Source organism: Onychostruthus taczanowskii, unplaced genomic scaffold (assembly GCF_017590055.1).
Source record: "Onychostruthus taczanowskii isolate IOZ18803 unplaced genomic scaffold, ASM1759005v1 scaffold22, whole genome shotgun sequence".
NCBI classification, from domain to species: Eukaryota; Metazoa; Chordata; class Aves; order Passeriformes; family Passeridae; genus Onychostruthus; species Onychostruthus taczanowskii.
In genome coordinates this window covers 9,908,445-9,929,681 of record NW_024499462.1, presented here as the reverse complement: position 1 = coordinate 9,929,681, position 21,237 = coordinate 9,908,445, and the positions used below count along the sequence as shown (strand labels likewise).

The 21,237-nt window shown below is 36.2% G+C and overlaps 1 protein-coding gene across 4 annotated transcripts in view; it reads right to left on the bottom strand.

Moving 5' to 3' along the window:
* Positions 1-2,623: 2,623 nt before the first annotated feature.
* The window catches only part of DLG5 (discs large MAGUK scaffold protein 5), a 96,406-nt gene continuing 77,792 nt past the window's right edge, over positions 2,624-21,237 (bottom strand). For 2 of the 4 annotated variants that reach the window (XM_041404994.1, XM_041404995.1), the window contains exons 20-34: positions 20,433-20,522; positions 19,063-19,231; positions 16,012-16,089; positions 15,188-15,350; positions 14,165-14,298; positions 13,433-13,597; positions 12,896-13,079; positions 12,095-12,243; positions 11,628-11,798; positions 11,115-11,311; positions 10,272-10,415; positions 9,957-10,084; positions 9,085-9,194; positions 7,224-7,333; positions 2,624-4,828 (exon numbers count right to left, since the gene is read on the bottom strand). In XM_041404994.1, the coding sequence (XP_041260928.1) occupies positions 4,725-4,828; positions 7,224-7,333; positions 9,085-9,194; positions 9,957-10,084; positions 10,272-10,415; positions 11,115-11,311; positions 11,628-11,798; positions 12,095-12,243; positions 12,896-13,079; positions 13,433-13,597; positions 14,165-14,298; positions 15,188-15,350; positions 16,012-16,089; positions 19,063-19,231; positions 20,433-20,522 (2,096 nt within the window). In that variant the 3' untranslated portion in view covers positions 2,624-4,724. The remainder of the gene's footprint in view (positions 4,829-7,223; positions 7,334-9,084; positions 9,195-9,956; positions 10,085-10,271; positions 10,416-11,114; positions 11,312-11,627; positions 11,799-12,094; positions 12,244-12,895; positions 13,080-13,432; positions 13,598-14,164; positions 14,299-15,187; positions 15,351-16,011; positions 16,090-19,062; positions 19,232-20,432; positions 20,523-21,237) is intronic. The other 2 variants (XM_041404997.1, XM_041404996.1) reach the window with 2 other exon arrangements.

The window sequence follows — 21,237 nt, the reverse complement described above, 5'->3', positions numbered from 1 at the left end:
AGAATTTAACGTTTTGACAGACTTGTTTCTAATTCTGGAGAAATATGAAGTATGTTTGTGAATTCAGAGTAAACTGCTGTCTTTCCTTTTTCATGCAAGTTTCATGTATCTTCAGGAAGACAGGAAGGACATGAAGTCATAAAAGAGCCAAATTGGACACTTTGGAAGTGGGATTTGATGGGAAAGGAGTTGTTTTGTTTTGTGCATTGGGTTTGGCGGGGCTGGGGGGGGCGTTGTTGCTTCAGGCTTGGGTGGTTGGCTTTTCTTAACCAGCAGCAGCGCTTTTGGACACTTTATAGCGTGAGCCAGTGAAGGAAAAGGGTCATAAATGAAGATACTCTATCTTTGAAAGCTTCCTCAGCCCTTGGTGCTATTTTCTTCAATATGGTAGACACAGAAAATTTCTCTGTGAAGACACAAATTCAGCATATAATGTACTGTTAATAAAACATATCAATGACAGTAAATTAACCGTAATATGAAGTGACTAGGCTATATAGTACTGAGATTTTAATGATTCGATTCTTGAAACAGTTATTATATCGCTTCCATTTTCCCTCCTCCATTTTTAGAATAAAGGCTCGTATTTTAAAAATATGTGTGTACACCTCTGTTAAAAAAATCACGTGGAAATTCATACTTCACACAGGAGGATAAAAGCTCTTCATCTTTAACAGGTGCATTTTGTAGAGGAAAATTAATTAAAATTGCATAATTGAATGAGATCTAAGGAAATCTGAAAAAAAAAAAACTTTAATGCACCTCTCTCACTGTTTTTCAAGTGAGTTAAGTAATAAGATTAAATAAATATTTTTTAAAAAATTAAATAATCGGAAACATCTTCCACACTGGAAGGCTACAAGGTAACTGCAGAACTGAAAATGTTTTAAATTTCTTTAGTCACAGTATGCTCCCACAGTTAACCACAGTTTATCTACTGTTTGCCTCAAGAAAAGGAACCATGTAGACAGACAACTGATGAATTTCCCTATATATAAAGTCCCAGTCCTCACTTAAAATTACAGATACTGTAAAAAACAACTACTCTTAGAAAAGCTTGTAAGGAATTGTTTGTTAAAACAGATATGAACAATACCAGACGAAGTTGGTACTTTCACACTTAAGTAACAGGATCCCCTGTTCACCTGGTTTTTGGATTCATGCTCACATCATTTGTTTTGTGTTAGCAAAAGCATCTCCTTGCATTCAAAAAGAAATGACAAACTGAATAGCTAAAAAGTTTCTTACCAGATGTTAACAAAAATGTACTTTTTCAGCCACTTTCTAAGCAAAATGATAAACAAGATCACATTGGAAAAAAACGCAATCAAATGAGTAAGAAACTCACCCTCGTGCGCACAGCAGCCTAAGAAAACTTACAAGAGCCCAAGTACCTTTTTTCTGCTGTTCAGCTTCTGTTGCACTTCTGGAGCCTTCACTGGCTGTTGCACAAGTCCAAAGCCTATTGGGTATCTATGTATTTTTCATAGTATTCTCTTTAGTTTCCAAGCCAGTGCATATTTCTCCAGTGTCAGTCTATTGTAACAGAAGCAGTCCATGTGAAGTGTAGGCACAGAACTGTAGAAATCACATGAAGCCTTAAACATAAGTCTAGAAAAGATTACAAAATTGTATTTTAACCACAAATACATCCATCAGAGACAGACCTAGGAGAGCTGTTCAAGACTGCTTAAGGCAGTGTTTGCATTCACAACATCAGGATTAGGATATGGCCTACAACTTTATCAGGCACTGAAAAAGAACCCTTGTCTGAGGCGGATAGTTGGCAGCTGTCACAGTGTAATTTTGGATCAGGCAAACACTTGCTCTGCAATTCAGGTCAATGTGAACAGAATGTAAAGGTTTGAAAGCAAGAAGATGTTTGTCAACACATTAACAACAAATCACATAGATGGGCTGCAGTATCTTCAGCCATTTTATGTAAGTTCAGCTGTGGAAAAATAAAGACTGAAAACTTTTGTTTCTAGGTAACTCTACCTGCAGCCACACATGCTCAATTGTGGCTTGTAAGCATAAAGGTGAAATTATCACATTTTTTGCTTCTAATGTCACTATTTTGAAACTTTTTTTAAAATACCCACATAACTACATTCTTTATTTAAACACCTGGACAGAATTACTCGTTCCAGAACAAGGGCTAAATCTATGTCTGGCATGTAATATTATACAAGAAAATGGTGTATCAGGAAACTACTGATCTGAGCTAAAGGCATCTCTTCCTAGTGTTCAATTGTGACTTCAGTTCTACTTGGTTGTGATCGAAGATATGCAATGTATGGCTGTTTCCTACCTGCCAGAACCTGCCTATTCTCCTTTTCTTCATCCCCTATTAGATGATGTTACCAAGGTGTGGTTTTTTCAAGAGTAGGTAAGGTGCAAGTCCTTATGACTAAAGGCTATTACTAGTTATGCAGATTACAAGACTTGTCCATCCACAAACTGGGTTCATGCTGAAGCTGACTATCTGGCATCTGAGGATAAAGAAAGTGATAAAGCAGAAAAGTTAGTACTTAATTATCTTTCCTAGGCTTTCGGGTAAGTCAGTGAACAAAAGAGACTGGACTGTCAGAAGTGTAAAAACTGAGAGCATTCCACAATGTGCCTTTGAGCTAATATTCTCATTTTTCCCCAATGACATTCCCTTGGAAATATCAGTGATAGACTCATTCTTCAGTTAAAGCCTCCATCCAATCAACTGCACTTCCATCTGAAATTCTTGACACCAATGGGCCAGAACATTAAAAATGTTAACACAAACCAACGCCTAACTTCTCGTGTCCTACAGTTTGCAAACATCTCTGGTATTTATGCATTCAAGGACAGGCAAGAGCACAAAACCAACCTGTTCTTCTCAAGGTGGGTATTTGAAACTATCAGGTGGATATGCCAGTTTTAGTCAGAAATTCAAACCTTGTATTAGGACTCAGCTAAACAGAGTTAAGAAGAGCATGAGCTCTACGCACCCATTACACACAAGTGAAGTTACAGAAATTGACCTTTATTTAGTAATCAGTTTCTTTAACTTTTTTTGATACAAAGTGACATTTTCATTTAGTACAGAAAAATCCATGTCAGAACAGTACCTGTCTGTTTCAGTTGTACCACTGGAGTCTACTCTGATCACGAACTTTAAAAAACAAACAAAAAATTGAGATAAACATAAAACAACTTCTGTCCCTCACCATGAAAAGTACTTCAACTACTAATTCATCCATTCAATTTCATATTTATTAATTTATATATACAGTATTATAATAGTATGGTGTAATACTATATAAAATACTATATATATTTTAGATGTTTTTATAGTTCAGAATACTGTATATAGTGTGTAACTATATAAATACTATAAAAAGTATTTTGAACTATAAAATAGCAACTGTAAAATAGTATTTAAATTTAGGACCAGATCTTTCTTGAAGAACTGTGCAAGAAGAATCCCTTTTTTTTAATTACAGCCTGTAGTGTAAAATTAGAAACCCTACATAATGAAATGTTAGAAACAGTGACTGAGAAGCAGGTCTACTCAAAAAATGTTTTAAAAACAATTAAAATACAGTACCCAGGAGACATGGCACGCGAGACAGAAGAAACAGGTACAAAACCTGTGTTAGGAACACAGAGTCAGAAGTGCAAAAAAACAAAAAGGGAACCAATATAATAGAGTTTGGTACAACAGGTAAATAAGTATTGCAACCAAAACTAAACGATCACTTGTTTTTTGACAGTGAAAACACTAACAATTTAGTACCTTTCTAAAGGCTTTTAATCAAAGCCCTAAAACTGTGTCTGCTCTTAAATAAAAACAGTCTATGTGAATGCTACACACTGAAGTACAAAGCTTAAGAATTACCCTGCAAAATTGCACCAACATAAGCTTTCCATATTTACAGTATCTAAAAATGACAGAACACAGCATGCTAGGCCTAGTTTATGACTCTACCCTACCTGCACTTAATCCAGGCCCAACAACCAAAAATTATTATTTGTCAACATATGTTAAACTTGGATTGCTTAGATACATTATGATGTTTAAATATTAGCTTCATGCATAAAACAGGAAACGATATCTTTGACAGACAAGCATCGACAGGATACAAACAGTGGTCTGCCCTGTGTAGGAGTGTACTTCCTTTTGAGCTTACTCCCAAGACGTACCGATTCAATCCCACGTTATTACCTGGTTGTCAAGTCAACAATGTGCTTAGAAATGGTCAAAACTGTAATTAAGAGTCACATTGCGCATAAACTGCCCGCTCACACTCAGAAATTTCACTCCACTTTGGAGAGTTACCTCATTAAGTGAAAGGACACAGAGTTAAAAAAAGAACAAAACAAAACAAAAAGACATTCAAGTAAACAGCAAGAACCAAATACTTTGAAAAGGTTTTTTGTAAACGTGTCATTCTACAGGGTTTTGCAGCATTGTTAAATTCATTACTCATGGACAAGTACACACAGGTCACAACCCTCGTGACAAGCTGTCATGTGTACACGTACGATGTGAGAGACAAGCTCGGTGAAGTGACCTGCCCCTTCCCACATGCCTCGTCAGGTCCTCGTGTCTTCAGTGTTATCATTCCCCTTCACGAAACAGAAATCACTTATGGATATCTTGATAAAGACAGAAATGAACTGGGTCCGTTTGGTAGGAAGTTAGTTGGTTATTTACACCTGGAAAGTAGTTTCACAGCAAAACAAATCTACAGTGGGCCAGCTGGGATCCACAGGACCTTGTTTTGTTCTTGGTCGACAGTTGTCATAATCTGAGTGCAAATGCTTGAAAGGGCTCCTCCCTGGACAATGCCTGGAGAAGAAGAAACCCCACATACAAATGAGACTGGAACAAACAAGTTTGAGTAATTACCAAGAACAGTCTTCTGCATTTATCTGCGAAGTGTTTATCAACAGATGAGAATTAAGCAACTCAACTCAGTATCTGACAGATGCATATGTCTGTTTAAAAAAAAATAGAGCAAAGAGGTCAAGCATTCAACACACAGTTTCTTCTGCTAGCTCCTAAAACAATCCAGGGAAGTCAAGGAACTGATGGCTATAATCAGCTAAGACAACTGTTTTGTAAGTGGCCTCCATGTACTATTTTCAGAGGCATCAGGTGGCAAAGTTTAAGTCTAAACATGGTCAGAACCTGCTATAATAAACCTTCTCTGTTCAACATGTGGTGCTAAGAGTTTTATATTTACGGGCTAATATACATAGAGACTATAGCTGTAGCAACTAGACACTATTTACAAATATTAGAAGTAAATTATGAGCAGCTCACAGATCTCTGAGCTAAATAAAACAGCAGTGGTTGCTACTCCAATTCTTATCATCAACCAGATGCAAGGAACAAAATGCCAACAGCAAGCAACTCCCTGAAAATCAATTCACAGGATAAATGAACACCTTTTATTCTACCCTTGCTAAACACAAGAAGTAAAATGCCACCACTGACACATGAAAGGAGCACATACTGTCTTCAATACTTAGAAACGGAGGAACTTCATGACTTGAGAAATATGTCAGCCAGCAAAGCCTCTGGCTACAGCTATCACTAATGGTGAAAAAGTATGGAAAGTCTTACACAGCTTAAGGCATAATTTTTCTTTTTGAAAAGAGAAAATATGATGTCACATAAATATATAGTATTTGGCTCTGCAATATATACCACAGTTAATGATGTCAGGTGACTTTGGATACAGAACACAGTAACTGAAAAGGTCTATGAACAGTGACAAATGGCAAGCAAGAAGTGATTAAGATTACACACTGTGTTTACAACTTGGTAGACGAAACAAAGCCAACTTGGAAGTCATTAGTCAAAAACTGAAGTCAATGAAGTAGTTAAAGAGCTCTTAGTAGTTAGAGAGAGTGTGACCTATATAGCTCCATGACTAACCTGACAGGGACAACATGCAGATATATCTATCTACATGTTATCTACAGGCTTATTTCATGTACAGTATTGTAACTTCAACAAGCTTCAATGTCAGTGCAATTTGAACAGCAACCCTCTCTGACTACCAGCATCTGGAAGGGTTGAAGACAGCTGGAGTCCACTGCACAGTGGCACCAACAGAAGGAGGCCCTTCCCACAGGGCATGTGAGAAGACACACATAAGACTCTCTCGGACTGAGTGCCCCTTCCACTGTCAGGGTCAAACTGAAATACCACAAATTACTAAGCAAGAAGCAGAAGATAGCATGTGGTCATGCAATTTGGCCATGTGCACATCAAGTTCTCTGTAGGTTTAGTATGCACCATGTAAAAAACATTTGTATGGCTATTATATAACATTTTGTTGAGAACACGTGGCTTCTCTCAGGATGCACAGAGAGCTCTAAACTAAACACACCCTTTTGTCTATCTGCACTTGGCAGTCATGCCTCAAAATATGTCTATAAGAATACCATTGTTCAGGGGATGAAAAGTTAGGTTTTGGCTAGATAGGGTGTTTGTTTTTCTATTTAAATTTTGTTGCCATGAACATCAAGATACATTCAAAAGAGTGGGGATAAAATTCTAGGTATGTGGAACCACATGGAAATATACTCTGAAATGAACAATCTCCAAACACTTGTGTTTTTTTTTTTCCTCTAGTATAAATACTACAATCCAAGATTGATTTCATAATTTTATGAAGTTAAAAAAGCTTCTGAAGGTGAATTTAATTATTCTAAATTACAATGCATGCTAAAGAAACCTTGGACAATTTTTTTTCCTCATTGTTGAAACACTTAAAGTATGTCTCACAAATCAAAATCACAATTTCAGAAGGCTTGAGGATGGAATGGACCTTTGGCAATCATAATTTGTTAGTTTAAACTACCAGGGGTTTCGGTTGTTTTGTTTGATTTTTACAATTTAGAAAACCCTTCTACTCCTTACATGGTATAACACTGACAACACTAAGTCAAATCATCAAATCTTGACCATACTTTCTATACTACTGGCTAGTAATAAAACCTTTTCAGAACCTCTTTAGATCATAAGATTATAACATTCAGAACAAAGGAGATTTCTATCTTGACATTTCCTCTTCTGGTAAAATAAAATAACAGAATATGAGTTCGTCAAAAGGGAAGGCAGAATGAAAAAAATCAAGGTGCTCATTGAAAGGACATTGATCTTTGGAATTAAAATGCAAATGGATTAAATTACTACTGTGTTCCTAATGAAAGTTTGATTAAATACTAACCTGTAAAGTACTTGCTATACTCCTGTTCTATTTTTTGAGCTGTCTCAAATTGTTCTTTGGAATGCTTTTGTGTAACTTTGTCCCTCAGGAAGATTGGGTCTTTTTGCTCTCTGAAAAAAAAAAAAAACAAACCCAAAAAAAACAAAAAAAAAAAAAAAAAAAAAAAAAAAAAGAAACACCTTGTATAAGAGTAATTTTTTTAATGGACTTGAAAAGAGTGCCTCTAGTTGGCTGAATAGGAAAGGCTAATTCACATGCAAGCAGACTCCTAGGCCCAGAGTGCCATCTACTGTGTTTCAGCAGTATCAGCAGTCATCAGGATCATTTCAATGCTAAAAAATTCATTTGCTGTCAGACCAAGATGGTATTTCTTTAAAGTTTCAGAGACTAGGAGGCAGTGGATGAAGAAATAATATAATTTTTCCAGTTCATATGAATAGGATCATCATCTCATATACATGCCAGTACTTCTTACACAAAGCTGGGCACAAGTACCACTCTAAGGGCTAGGGAAGTATCGAGCATCAAGTAAATACAGTATTTCCATGTTATTTATGACACATTTTTGAGATGCCTCTTTTTCTATTATATAAGCTCTTGAAAATAAAATATGAAAAAACCAGATAAATACAAATGCCAAACTAATTATTTAAAAACAAAATTACTGAACTAATCTATCATTGCTGTAGTGCATTTCAGAGAATGCCAACAGAGCTTGTGCTATGTGTAAAAGGGTGTTTGGACAAACTTTTGGTGCATACAACAAGCAGACAAAATGTGCCACTGCAACTTATACTGATGACTGCCAGAAATTCTTGCTTGACTAGTTTGACCATTATACATTTCCAAAAAAAGGAACAGCTGTAATGGTCACAATTTCACTTCCAAAGGGGATCAAGACATGAGAGTACCATTTATCATTTAAGCACACAATCCTATGGTGGTAATGAAATACACGTCATCGCTCTATGTCCTGTTTCTACTTTGAAGTAGTGATACTCATCTTCTTTATTAAATAGACAGTAGTCAAATTTACCTACAGATCAATATAAGAAGTCTTCAACTTGAAATACAAAGACAGCACAAGTATAAGATCTCTTAGCAAAGTGTTTCTCAATATTCATGTTGGGAGATTGATTTGGCAAGAAGGGAAATAATCTATCAAAATGTGTGAAGGCTTTTTCAAATATCAGGGGAGGGACTGGCATTTGCATATCCTGTGCTCTGTTCCTGGCCATATTCAAACAGGAACTTCACAATTACTGAAAGAACACAGCCTGAGAAGACCAGAGCATGTGCACTATGTGGCAAAAGGGGATTTGCCTTGCTTTGTTTATTGGAGAATGAAGGTGGGAAAGCTGAGGCTATGAATCAATTGGCAATGTATCTATACTCTTGACTCTTCTAAGAAGATGAAGAACAGTTCTTTGTCATGTTCAACGCATCAATGGACCTCATCTCTATCAGTCTTACAATGTACCACAAAGGTTAGCAGCAAAGATCCTCCTAGAGGACATTCAGTTTGGTCTTCATGGATTTCTTTGAGTCATTTAGTTGTCATGCAACCCAAATGAAGTTAAGACCATATACCTCACAGTGGGTTTAATAAGGACTATTTTCCCCATTTTACAGAATCACAGAATGTTCTGAGTTGGAAGGGACCTAGAAGGATCCTTGAGTCCAGCTCTTCATTGAGTGGACAGAACCCACAATTTTGGTGTTACTAGCACCAGCTCTGACCAACTGAGCCAATCTCAGTGGCCATTCTAAGAGATTTAAGATTACTATGAAATAAACAATAAACTTTGACTTATTTTAAGGTAGAATAAACATCCCTGAACTATACCCCTCACAGACTTACTTGATTTGTTTAGCATTTTTGTAGCGAATAAAAATTACAATAGGGTAGATATGAACACTGTGGAGCCGTTCGATGGCATGAGGAGCGATGTCAAGCAGACAATGACAATCCTAAGATCAAATGTAAATGCAAAACACTCATTCAGTTAAAGAGCACAAGCACACATGCAAATCCCCCATTTCTTCCCCTACTTAAATCACAGCAACCCAACAGAGTTTTGCCATACATATAGCATTTTGGGACTACTGAGCAATTTGTACCCAAAGGATTTATAACAAAAGACAAAAGATGAAAAACTGCAAGAAATTGCATTCATAGTACCAAAAGCATGCATTGATAGAAAAAAAAGTACTGGAAGAACTTATGAAATGAAAACTCAGATTGAAATATATGCATTACATTTTTTTCCAAGTTTAAATATTCCTATTAATTTTCTCTTTCAGAAATCATAAGCAAACACAAGCATTAATGGGACTTTCCATGTGATTTGATTGAAAACTGTAAGCAGTTAACAGACTTTAGGTAACATCTGTCTCCAGGATTATGATGATGCTTATATTCTATATGACTGCATTAATGGAATAGTTAAAAAAATTAAATCCTTTTTTGGAGGTGATAGAGGATGAAATTAAGAAAATTATTTCTAACTTTATTTAGTAATACTGTAAAAGAATATGAACATTTCTAATATCTATATGTTTCTATAAAACATGTCTTCATTTTCAATAGTCACATGCAAAAGTAAGCTAAGTTTTATTTTATTTAGCAGCCTGGGGTACAGTTCTTAAAGGATGATGCTGCTACCATAATTTCCACCCCCCAACATAAGTAAGTAAATTGTACAAAGAACTACAGCATTAAAACTGACTCACCTTTTCTGTTATCTCTTTTATTGAAGCTACAGTTGTCACATCAAAATGTCCACTCCTCCGTTTGTAGTCAATAAACAGACAATCCTTCACGCCTCGCTCAATGGCTTGCTGGGAAGCTTTCATAACCTCTGTTGCACAGAACAGATCCCCTTTCGTTACTGTTCCTTAGGCACAGAACAAGGCTAAGAAGACAATGTCTGCAAATTCAGGTTCTTGGGGTGTTATCCATCTTTGTGTTGTCATTTTGTTGATTTATACAGATGTTACTACTGTGTATTCTAAGCATGAGTAAATTAGCTATATTTGCATACTTACCAAGAGGACATCTGCAAAATTTCCCAGGGGATTCTTTGACCAGCATATCTTTCACAGCATCAAGTAAAGGTCCTAGAATAAGGACAGGCCTAGGGGAGGTACAGTCCACTTTCTGGACTCGCTGATAAGCCAAACTTGCAGAATCTGCACACACAGAAGATATTTATTTGTAAAAGCATAGATTGCCAGGCATTCCTCAAACAGGCACAAGCATCCTTACAGGAATTATGAGAAGACCTCCTCTGCAAGGGAGGGCAAAGGGCCCTTGACAAATACAACATATGGTCAGTCATTATTGAAATTTCTCTACTTGACAGATGAAACTAGGCATTTTTCTAATTGAACCTACTGTTCAATTAAAAAAACTGAACTCCTCACCTTTCCCGATCATCCCTAAAAGTGTAAACAATACACAATATTTGATATCTCTGGCTTGATTTGTTAAGTTCTTACAAGGAAGTAAGCATTGTAACCAACGTGATTTTTCTAAAGGAGTGAAGAAATAAAAGTGAAGATTTTGAGTGGTGCACAGGACTTCAGTCAACACTAAGCAACCTGGACCGAAATTAAATAGTTGAAAGGAAGATCAAAACCATGCATCAAAAAGAATCTCCCTCTCCAAATGAAATAGTAACGTTAATAGGTCCAGGAAGAAATTACAAAAATGTTTTGAAACACACTGGCTTGTAATTTAATTAAAAAAAAAAAAATTCTTATTAGAGATAATGATCACCATTTGTATTCAGAGCAATTAGAAAGCAACATTATTTGTTGTGCTGTGCTGCATCTGATTAAAAAGAGAAGTAAAGGCAAAGCCCTCCCAAGTACAACAAAGGTACTTGCCATCCAAGAACGGAATCGAGTCTGTACTGATTGTATCTAGAGCCAATAAATCTTTTCCATCTTTGGAACCACTTCGCTTATGTTTATGCTTTCTTCTGAAGAATGACCTCCTTGCTGCTGCTGACAATGTCTTAGATGAACTGTTTTCATCTTTAGCCTCAGACATGCTGTGTCTCCTGTAGAATTCCTGATCCATCCTAAAATAAAACAGACAAAATGGCCGGTATTTGAAGTTGTATTTTCAATACTTTTGACAGTATCACAGCTGGTGTTGATGAGCCCCAGGACATTGTCATTTCTAGTTTACTATTTAGCAGCATTAAAACCAACTTGGTACAGCAATATATTTAATTCAATGTATATTAAAAAATGCCATCCTTAAAATGACATATCTAAGAATTACAATCTCCCAGAAAAACAGAAGCAAACAAGTCTTTTATATCACATCTCACTAGTCAGACTTGTAAAGACATATACTTTTTAGAAATTAATCCAGTAACTGAGGTCACTTACATATATTTACTGGGAATCTGTCCTCTTTCCAGCTTCTGAGCATTCTCATCTAGCTGCCAAGCCATCCAACAACCAAAATTTCCCTGCGGTAGAGTGTCGTCCACATATAAAATGTCATCTTTCTTAAAGCTTAAATCCTGCTCCATCTCTGCCACACGGTCATAAAGTGCTCTGGAAAGGAAGACAAACAGGCTCTGCAACTGGTCTCCAATTCAAGGGAAGAACACACCTTTTCTGAAAAAAGTTAAGAGATTAGTGGCATTCTCTACATCTCAGGAACACATGAGTGAAAAGGGAAGACCTGCTATACTAGACTGTGTACTTGCTGTGAGGGAATAGCTAGATAAATCAGTAAATTTCAAATTTAAAAAAACATGGCAAAATTTATGTGCCCCCTCTCTCTCATATGACGGTCAGCATATTATCCTAACAGCCTTATGCTGTCATCACCAGTCATGCTCAAATACCTGATGTAGAATCCATCTCCAGGAAGCTCTTTTATCTTATTAAACTCTTCTATTCTGTATTGAGTCTTTATTTTGATGTTTTCTCCAGGCTTCAACATTTCAAGATAAGCTTCCTCAGCTGTTTTATTTCGCATGTCAATGGACCCATACTGCAAAACACAAAAATAAACCTTTAGATGTGAAATTGTATTTTAACAAGCCATAGAAGTAGGTGAGCTTGTAAAACAAGCAAAATTAGTTTCTCACTTGCAAGTTCAATGGGAGAGTCTCAGTGCTCACTTGTATCTGAAAAGCTCATAAAGATATGTGTTTATCACCTTAACAGTCTTGACAAGTAGATGAATAATCTCATTTCAGATACAGAAAGCAGAGTCAAAGACACAATATATGGTTTTCCCTAAATTCTCTTTAGAATTCCATAGTGGTAAGATCAATATTATTCTGTTTCATAATCTTTTTCATATCCTTGCCTTTCTACATACAGTAATTGGATTCAAAGCTTCCCATTTAGATGAAGGGAGCAGGTGTTAGTAATTACAGGTAGACATAGGTGAGTCCTTCTTACTTCAGGGCATCTTGTGCTATCAACAGTGATAGTTCTCCATCATCCAGCTCCTCATGTGCTGCAGCCAAAATTCAAGTTGGCTTTCTGACCATTCTTACCTAGGTTTTGTGGCAGGAATTCAACACTCACAGAACATTCCACACTGTGGGACAGCACAGGACTTGGCTGTCCTCCCTCTTTATGCCATCCCAGCCATTAGCCAGTAAGTACACTGCAGACATTTCTGAAGTGCTTACCTCAAGTATCATGTCACCCAAGACTAGACCATCAGGTCCTTTTGCTGGGCTGTCATCATCTACATCTGAGACAAATATTCCATACAGGTTTCCACCACATATCTGGATCCCAAGATCAACCTGGGATTTTTTAACAACAACAATTCTAGGTTCAGGGGTCCTTTTGTTTGTGTCCACTGGGCCCCTTTTGACAGAAAGAAACAACACACGGACTAGAATTGAAAAATTTGCCATGCATAAAATCAACTCGCCATCTGAAGAATATATATTTATATAAATATTACCCAGAATAGGTCACCTACAGACAGAGTCTTAACAACATCATCATTTCAACTAAACCAATCTTGCAGAAAGCTTTCTTCACTCCTTGCAGATCTTTCAGAAACAGTCTGAAACATGTACATTTCTATCCTGGGGTCCACTTAACTTGTCTGCTGATTTATTTCAACCAGACAAAGCATTCACTTCCTGATTTAATACCCTTCATATCCACCCTGACCATTTATTTTCCTTTAAGACAGAAGTTTCATTGCCTACCTTATGGAATTCCGAGGACTTGTAGTTGGAGTGGTTTGTTTGGATGGGGGTGTCATTGTCCCTTCGTCCTGCTCACTCACAGTGTCGATTACGGAATGATTGTCAGGCGTTGCAGCTCCGCTGCCTTGAGGGGTGGAATGATTACTCACAGGTTCTAAGCGAGAACTGTGACAGGGAAAAAACAGAAGAAAAGACTGGTGGGTTAATGTCAAATATTTTCCACTCAAAACTTTTAATTTGGCTGTAAGTCAATTTTAGAGTAAAGGAGATAAAACCCAAACCCAATAACTCAAATGGGCATACCAAAAAACATATGTTCACCCTAAGTCTATGAGAAAGACAAAGCTCTGTTTTGAAGTGTGATCATGCATCAAAATAGGATGGGTAATTTCAACAGGTCATATACCTTCTTTAACAGGAAATTCCAATTTTGGGGGAAAAAAGGTAAAAAATACTTGAAGTATTCAAATTTCATAATCCTAGGAAGAAGTAATTTTGGATTTTATTTTAGTATATTTAGGGATTATGCCCAAACAGAAGAGAAAATATATTTAGATGCATCAAGCATCAATCTTTTGACAAACATGTATTCACATATTTTTCAAAGCAATCACACTTATCAGCACATGTGTGCTCATATTTGCAAACATATTAAGTGTACAGAAGTTAGCTACTAGCTAAATAACTGTGTGGACAGGAGAGCTGTCTTTTTCCAGGTCTAGCCAGCCTTACCTTGACCGTGAGTGATTGCCAAGCTGATACATGTGTGGGTTATACTGAGCCAGAATAGTGATGGTGTCACATTGTTGCCCAATGATTAGTCGAGCCTGTTGCTCTGTAGCGTTTCTCAAATTTATTCCATTGAACTATGGAAAAATTGCACAAACCAGAATGTCAATTTTCGAATGGAAACCAGCAAGCTCATTCTTTCAGTGTCCTAATTAGTGTAATGTCTAAATGCTCACTTATTCCCACTGGAGAAAACAGGAGAATAAAAATGTTGCTCTATACAGTGATTTCCTTCCTCCTTGGAAGGAACCATCATAATTTTCAAGTATTTTGTAACCTGACAAGGAGTTTAACAATACTTTCACTATTAAAAGACATATATATTCGGAGCTGTGCTATGATTTGATATCACTGATTAAATACAAGTTGTTTCAGATCACCAATATGAGTAAATTCAGAATTTAAAGATAAATTCAGATCTATTCAGGTCTATTTTAGAATAAGAAACACTGTGCAACAGAAGGTGCTTGGACATGATGTTACACTTACAAAGCAGTTCTGTAGGTACTTTACAAAATGCTACTCCATGTATTTATCTAACACAGCAGGCAGAAACATCATTGAGCCTACATAAGTAATTTTTTAACCAGGTATCTTAGCTAAGAATATGGCACAGCAACAACAGCATGAAACTTGGTAAAAGCCAGCCGCTTGAAAATGTACTCCCCTTAACAGGCAGAGTATGGGATTGGGACCATTTTGTTTTAAGTACTGAAACTAACTAGCTTAAAAGTGAATTACATCTATATAAGACAAGATGCAGATATACCATCGAAAGACATTTTTATGACAAAGCCTGAAAATGCCACAACAATCACAATTATGGATTATCACAACAGAGTGTACCCTTTGCTAAATCTCACCGTGCACAAGGTTTCACAACATAGTTGTTTTGGAGAAGGCAGTTTTGGCTGCAGTCATATAAACTGATTAATTAAACCTTAGCAATAGGAAGCAAGCAATTACCTCCAGTAACTGATCACCATATTCAAGGCCAGCTTGATGGGCAATGCTCCCACCTGTTACTTTAGAAACAAATATTCCACCATTTTCTCCGCTCACAATGGAAATCCCGAGTGGCTCAGAACCCTTCTGCACTTTAACATGGCGTGGCTCTTCCATGTAGGGTCTTTTAAAGAGAAATTTAAAACTGAGTTGGAAAAAATTGCACTTGAACTACCACAATACCATAGTTACATGCAATATTTATGTCTGTCTGAACTGTAATAACAAAACAGCTTTGAACAGTTTAAACTTAAAAAGCCCCACTAATTGTCAACGGTCTTAAATGCATTCCTTTAACACCATGCAATTTACAGTGGCAGAAGTAAATGTATACCAGATACATGACTGCTCCAAAAATGATGGTAAATATGAACTATAAATAGAATGGTCATGAAGTTGATAGGAAAGAAGCTTCCAGATGCATATTATATGAAAGTAATTGAGCCACTGTATATAATATGTCATTGTCAAACCATATTCCAGAAGGGTATGTTACAAATACAAATGCTGGGAGCCTTCACTGCCAGTGAAAATAAACATAATGAATAGTAAGGTGGTAAACCAAAAGACAACAAAGCACAAATATAATATTTCATATTTGTATGCTGGGGAAAACAAATTAGTAATGAAAATTAAGCAGTTGCAAACTCAAGCCATTAAGACAGCAGTTTGCATGGTAGCATTACAATTACCATGCAAATTCTCCTCAGGGCAATTATCCAAACGTAAAAAAAGCACAAAGTGCGCAATACTGCTCGAGAAGGACAACCTTAGATCAGGCCAACCTCAAACTCCTTAGTGATGAGAACCTAGGCCTAGGAGCCACAGGGATTCTCAGAAAAGACCTATTACGGAACAGATATCTGAAAGATGCAGAAGATTTGAGAAGACAAGAACACTTAGAACAAGACAAACAGTAGTAAGACACTAGTAAGTATAACAAGAAAAAGGCTTATACAAAAGAATACCCTGATACATTCCCCTTTCCTACCCCCATATTTGGGATGTATCCACCTGTAAAAATGAGGCTGGTCCATCCATGATGTGCATAAACCAACAATAGCCTTCTAAAAAGTCCTGGTTTTCACTATGATAAACTTAAAAATGTCTACAGAGCAAGAAGGATCACCAGGCACTAACAGTTGAGCTCAGTGTGAATGAAACAGCTTGGGCACCAGGTGTGGTGTATTTTTTTATTTTAATACCACTATACTGCATTTGACATGCATTCATTTGAATGTTTTCCTTCCTAGCATTTCATTATGCCATATAAATGTTCTCTATTGTGCTTAAACTATTTTATTGTACTTTTCAGAGACCAGAAGAGTTAACTGGACTTCACTCACTACCACTAAAGTGAGCAAGAATGAAGAAGGGTATTTTTGGGAAAAGTAGGATTTGGGGCTGGGGACAGAGGGAAGGGGACATGGTTTCATAACTATGCATATTGCCAGTCTTTGAAGGGATCTTTCTGATAGCCTTCTGCAGTAGAGGCATAATAATTTGCCAGCTTATTAATGCATATATTGGCTGCTGACATGAATGCAAGTCTGGAACTCAGCCATCTTACATCACCATTAGAGGTAAAGCCCTCAGCAATTGTTACCCACGTAGTGAACTTATTATTGATGCTCACATTTTTTTGCATGTAACCGAAATTAACTAAATTCTGATAACTTGCAGAAAACTGATTATTTTTTCACTCACTTATGAGCGTGTAAGCAAAATTAAATGAAGCTTCTTCTTGTCACAAAATTTACCAAGGTCTATTTCCACTTTAAAAACGAAAACTGCATCTTTCAGAGCTTTGTTTATTGTGCCTTTCTGCTTTTTCATCTACCACACCCATTTTGAATTTGTTTCAGATTGGAGTAAAAAGGAATCAAACCTATACAAACCTATCTGAGAATTTTAGTAAGAACAGAATGACAGATAACTATGCCTGTATAGCAAAGCACTAATGAAGTAAAAAAGGATAACATTAAAAAGGTGTTTTATTTGATAAGCAGTTTTATCAAAATCAAATGAAGCGCTTCTTTATAATATTCAGACTGCCTGCCAGAATCACCAGACATGGAGTAGAGAAGAAAAGTTCTTATTGATCAGATCTTTTATTTTCATTTAAGTTAAAATCAACAGAACAAATAGAAATATTGAATTTTTTCCATCTATTTACTTATTAATTTTATCTGGGGAAAGGCCAAGTGAATTATTTGTATTTTGTGGGAAACAAAGCTTATAAAACCCCCCAAAATTTAAACATTTCTTAGGATAGATTTAAGCTATTTAGCTACTTTCTTAAACTGAGAACTGTTTAATAGTTTGTTTTCTTTTAAAAACCCACCACCAAACCTCAAAATCATACTCTTTTTAGAAAGTCAATACAGCTTATACATAAGCACACATTAAGAATGATGGAGCTGGAACCTGGATGTACTTCAATAATATGATCAACATTAACAAAAAATTGTTATTTCCCAGAGATCAGAACGTGTATCTTGTGTTCAAAGACACAGAGATACAGACTGCCAAAACTCAGCTTGTTCAGCTGAACACTCACATCATTAGTCATGTGAAAGAGAAAAGACACTTGGAATTTGCAAGTGACAATCAGAGGAACATTTACATGAGAACAGAAGTTGAGTACATGTAGTACAAGTGTCACGCTGAAGTTAGAAAGAATGTAAATACACAAAAAACCTCTTTACGTTTCCTTTCAAATAACGCTGTTCTTTGTATACATGATATTCTATAATTGCTACAATAACTTAGTCACAAATTCTTCAAACAAGACAAAAGTTTCATGTAACATTTTATGAACAACTTTTTATTAATACCAGAAAAGTTAAAATACAGAATATCCTCATAATTTTATCATTCACACTTGTATGGTAAGTGTTTTTACATAAATTAAGCATACAAAGGGGTCTTGAATTTGACATAAATCTAATCTATTTCAACACATCAGAGCTCCTTTACACTGCCAGAATGGCATTTAGCTGCCTTATTGGAAATAAAAGTCTGATTCAAATTTGTGTCCTACTGTTCTATGATTTGAATTTGTGTAAACCTTTTAATATATTCAGTCTAGCCAGATCATGATAAAATGAAAACAGATGTCCAGGACTGATACTATAAGCAACATATCTCTGAAATATTCATCGTGAGATATAAGGTCATTAAACACAATGCACATGTCTTCAGGAAAGCTATCATATTAGATTCCAATTCTTCAAACACCTACACATATACTGAATGCTATTACTAGCAGTGGTCCAGGTACAGCCAAAGGGATCAGTCAGAGCAGTGAAATTACATCTGTACATCTTCTGTACTGTTTGCAGTAAAACTGCATCTGTACTCTTCTTCTACAGTTATGTGCTCAATTTTTCATGTTATCTGGTTAAGTGGAATCAAGGCACAGTGGTTGGAGCACATAGTCTGCAACGCTAAGGCACCTGATATTTAGCGATCAGATGTAACTAGGTCTTAATTTTCTTTAGATTTCTAGAGTACAGAACAAGGCTATCACAAATAAGGATGTGAGGTAGTTAAACTGAAAGGGTATATTCCAGTTTAAACTGCTCTTACTTGGTGTTACCATTAGTCTAACATGGAAAAAACAAAACCTTTATGCAATCACCTATTCTTAAAATCCATAAAGATCTCTTACATACTTTCTAAAGAAAAAAACATTCAAAAAGAGGACCTAAGATGCACCTCTGCATCTCATTATTTTTCATTTAAATTAAATGTTCACATTCCTTCAGACTAATAAACACACAAAATTTCCTCAGACACATTGGTATTAAAAATAAAAAACATGGGGACCTTACCTATCTTTTCTACGTTCTCCGACAGATACGGGGCTAATGGAAATCCTAGGTAATGTAGAGAGGGAGTTCTGAGACTGGCTGCTGGTGAAGGAGGATGTTTCCAAGTTAAGAGGTGACTGGGGAGGAGTTATCAGGCTGGGACTGCTACATTCTGAGTGTGACAAAGAGCCTAGGAAGAGGCAACAGTTGAGTTTTAGTGTCCTGGATCTGTCACAGCTGGCAGACCTACCCAGACACAGTGAAAGGCACCACACACATCTGAGACAAGAAAGAGGACTGACTGATCACTGTCTATTAGTCAGGTAAGGTGCTTAGGAAGACCAGGCAACTCATTTCAGACTGTGCAAACTTACTGTCCTTAATGACTGTGTTAAACCTGTCCTCTCCAAGTGCAAAAACTACTGCCATTTTCAACAGAAGACAAGGTTACAGACAAGCTACAACATGAGCATGTCTGAAAAGCATGTTAAAGAAAAATAAAAGACAGGAAAGAAGTAAGATAATCTAATATGTAGGCTTGTTTTCAAATAAAATATTTATGTGCAGCCCTTCTCTTTACATAAGAGGTATATTATGTGACACCTGAAAAAGATAACACAAGTCAAGCATGCATCCTACAAAGAGACAGGAAAGCTCTGAAATTTCAAACAAGCTTGACATGACTTAGATTGCATCTTTACCTTGATTGTACCCTTTCTAAGTAATCTACAGAACAAGTGCCCTGACAGTTTGCTCCCTCTGAAAAGCTACAGAAAATAAACCTCAAATTATTAATCACAAAAGAAAGCTATTTTTCAGAACTTTATTGGCCCAGTTAGGAAAAGCACTGCACACAATACATTAAAGCTGCAGATCATCTGAGCAATGATGGCAGCAAAGAGTTGCTGATTGCTGTCAGCAAACTCCTGATTCTACAGCACTCCAACTACTGCTTGTCTTTAAACATCTTCCACTAAGCAATTCTGAGTGAAGTACTGAAATATTTTCACTGCATTTCAAACTATAATTTACAATCAGTGATCAGTAAGCAAATAATATACTTAAAGAAACAACAAAACCCCCCACATGTCAGCTCACTGTTAAAATTTTCAAGGCATCATTCTAGAAGAAACAACAACTACAAAATATACAGCAATGCTTATTTTTACTTTTACTCAGTGTGCCAGTACTCAAGTCAACCATCAGAAAAAACAACTTTCACTAGAAACTTTTTTCTCTTTTTTAACATTTCTCTGGCAAAATGGAGATTTTGTAACCTTAATAAAATTGTCCTACTTAGACTGTGGTACAACCTGATTTAACAACTGCAAGGGCTTTGTTTTGGTTATGCTGAAAACAGTATGACTAAAATTAGTTATTAAATAATTCACCTCTATCAGAGCCCATCATGGACCTTGGATATCTTGGTGTTAAAGGGATCTTAATTCGTTCTGTTCTATACTGCAAGTTACTCGAAGAACCTATTTTTAAAACAAGGAAAAATTAAAAAGACAAAAGTAAAAGCACTACTATTAACAAAAAAGTGCATTTAGATTGTACTTCTTCAATGAGCATTAAAGTGGCCTCTAAATGATCAAAGCAAAAGCTTTGATGATTACCCTCATAAATGTGAATATGACAATTATAGTAAATTATCTTGATTACAGTCAGTATAAACAGAACACAATGCAGCTACACAGTATATATGCACTGTACATTCTTGTGTGAAAAAATATTTTTAGTATTTTCCTACGAAATTAAACTTTACTCCAAGTCTAAGCAGGAATCTAACACCTCTGTTTACTAAGAACTCATGGGACTTTGCAAAGTGCATTTCCAACTCTGATTACATTCTGCTTGGATGAATATTACTGATACTGGCTGCAAATTGTTATGCCCCTTTTTGCTGTGCTTATAAAGCTACCATGCTCTACTCAATCTTTGATGGAACACAGGAACAGAAACACATAAAACCCCCAGTTATTATATAATTTAAGATTTAAATAAACCTAAAATATTAAAATGTCACTGTTACAAAGCATACATTTGCTTTGGTATCATTAGGCTAGGCATAAAAAAAAAATATTTCCATGTCAATCAACTAAACACAAGTATAATTTATTTTCCATGAGTGCAATTGATATTTGGCCATTAGTCATCCTCGCCTTTTTGTTCAAGGGCCTCTCTCCTTTCCTG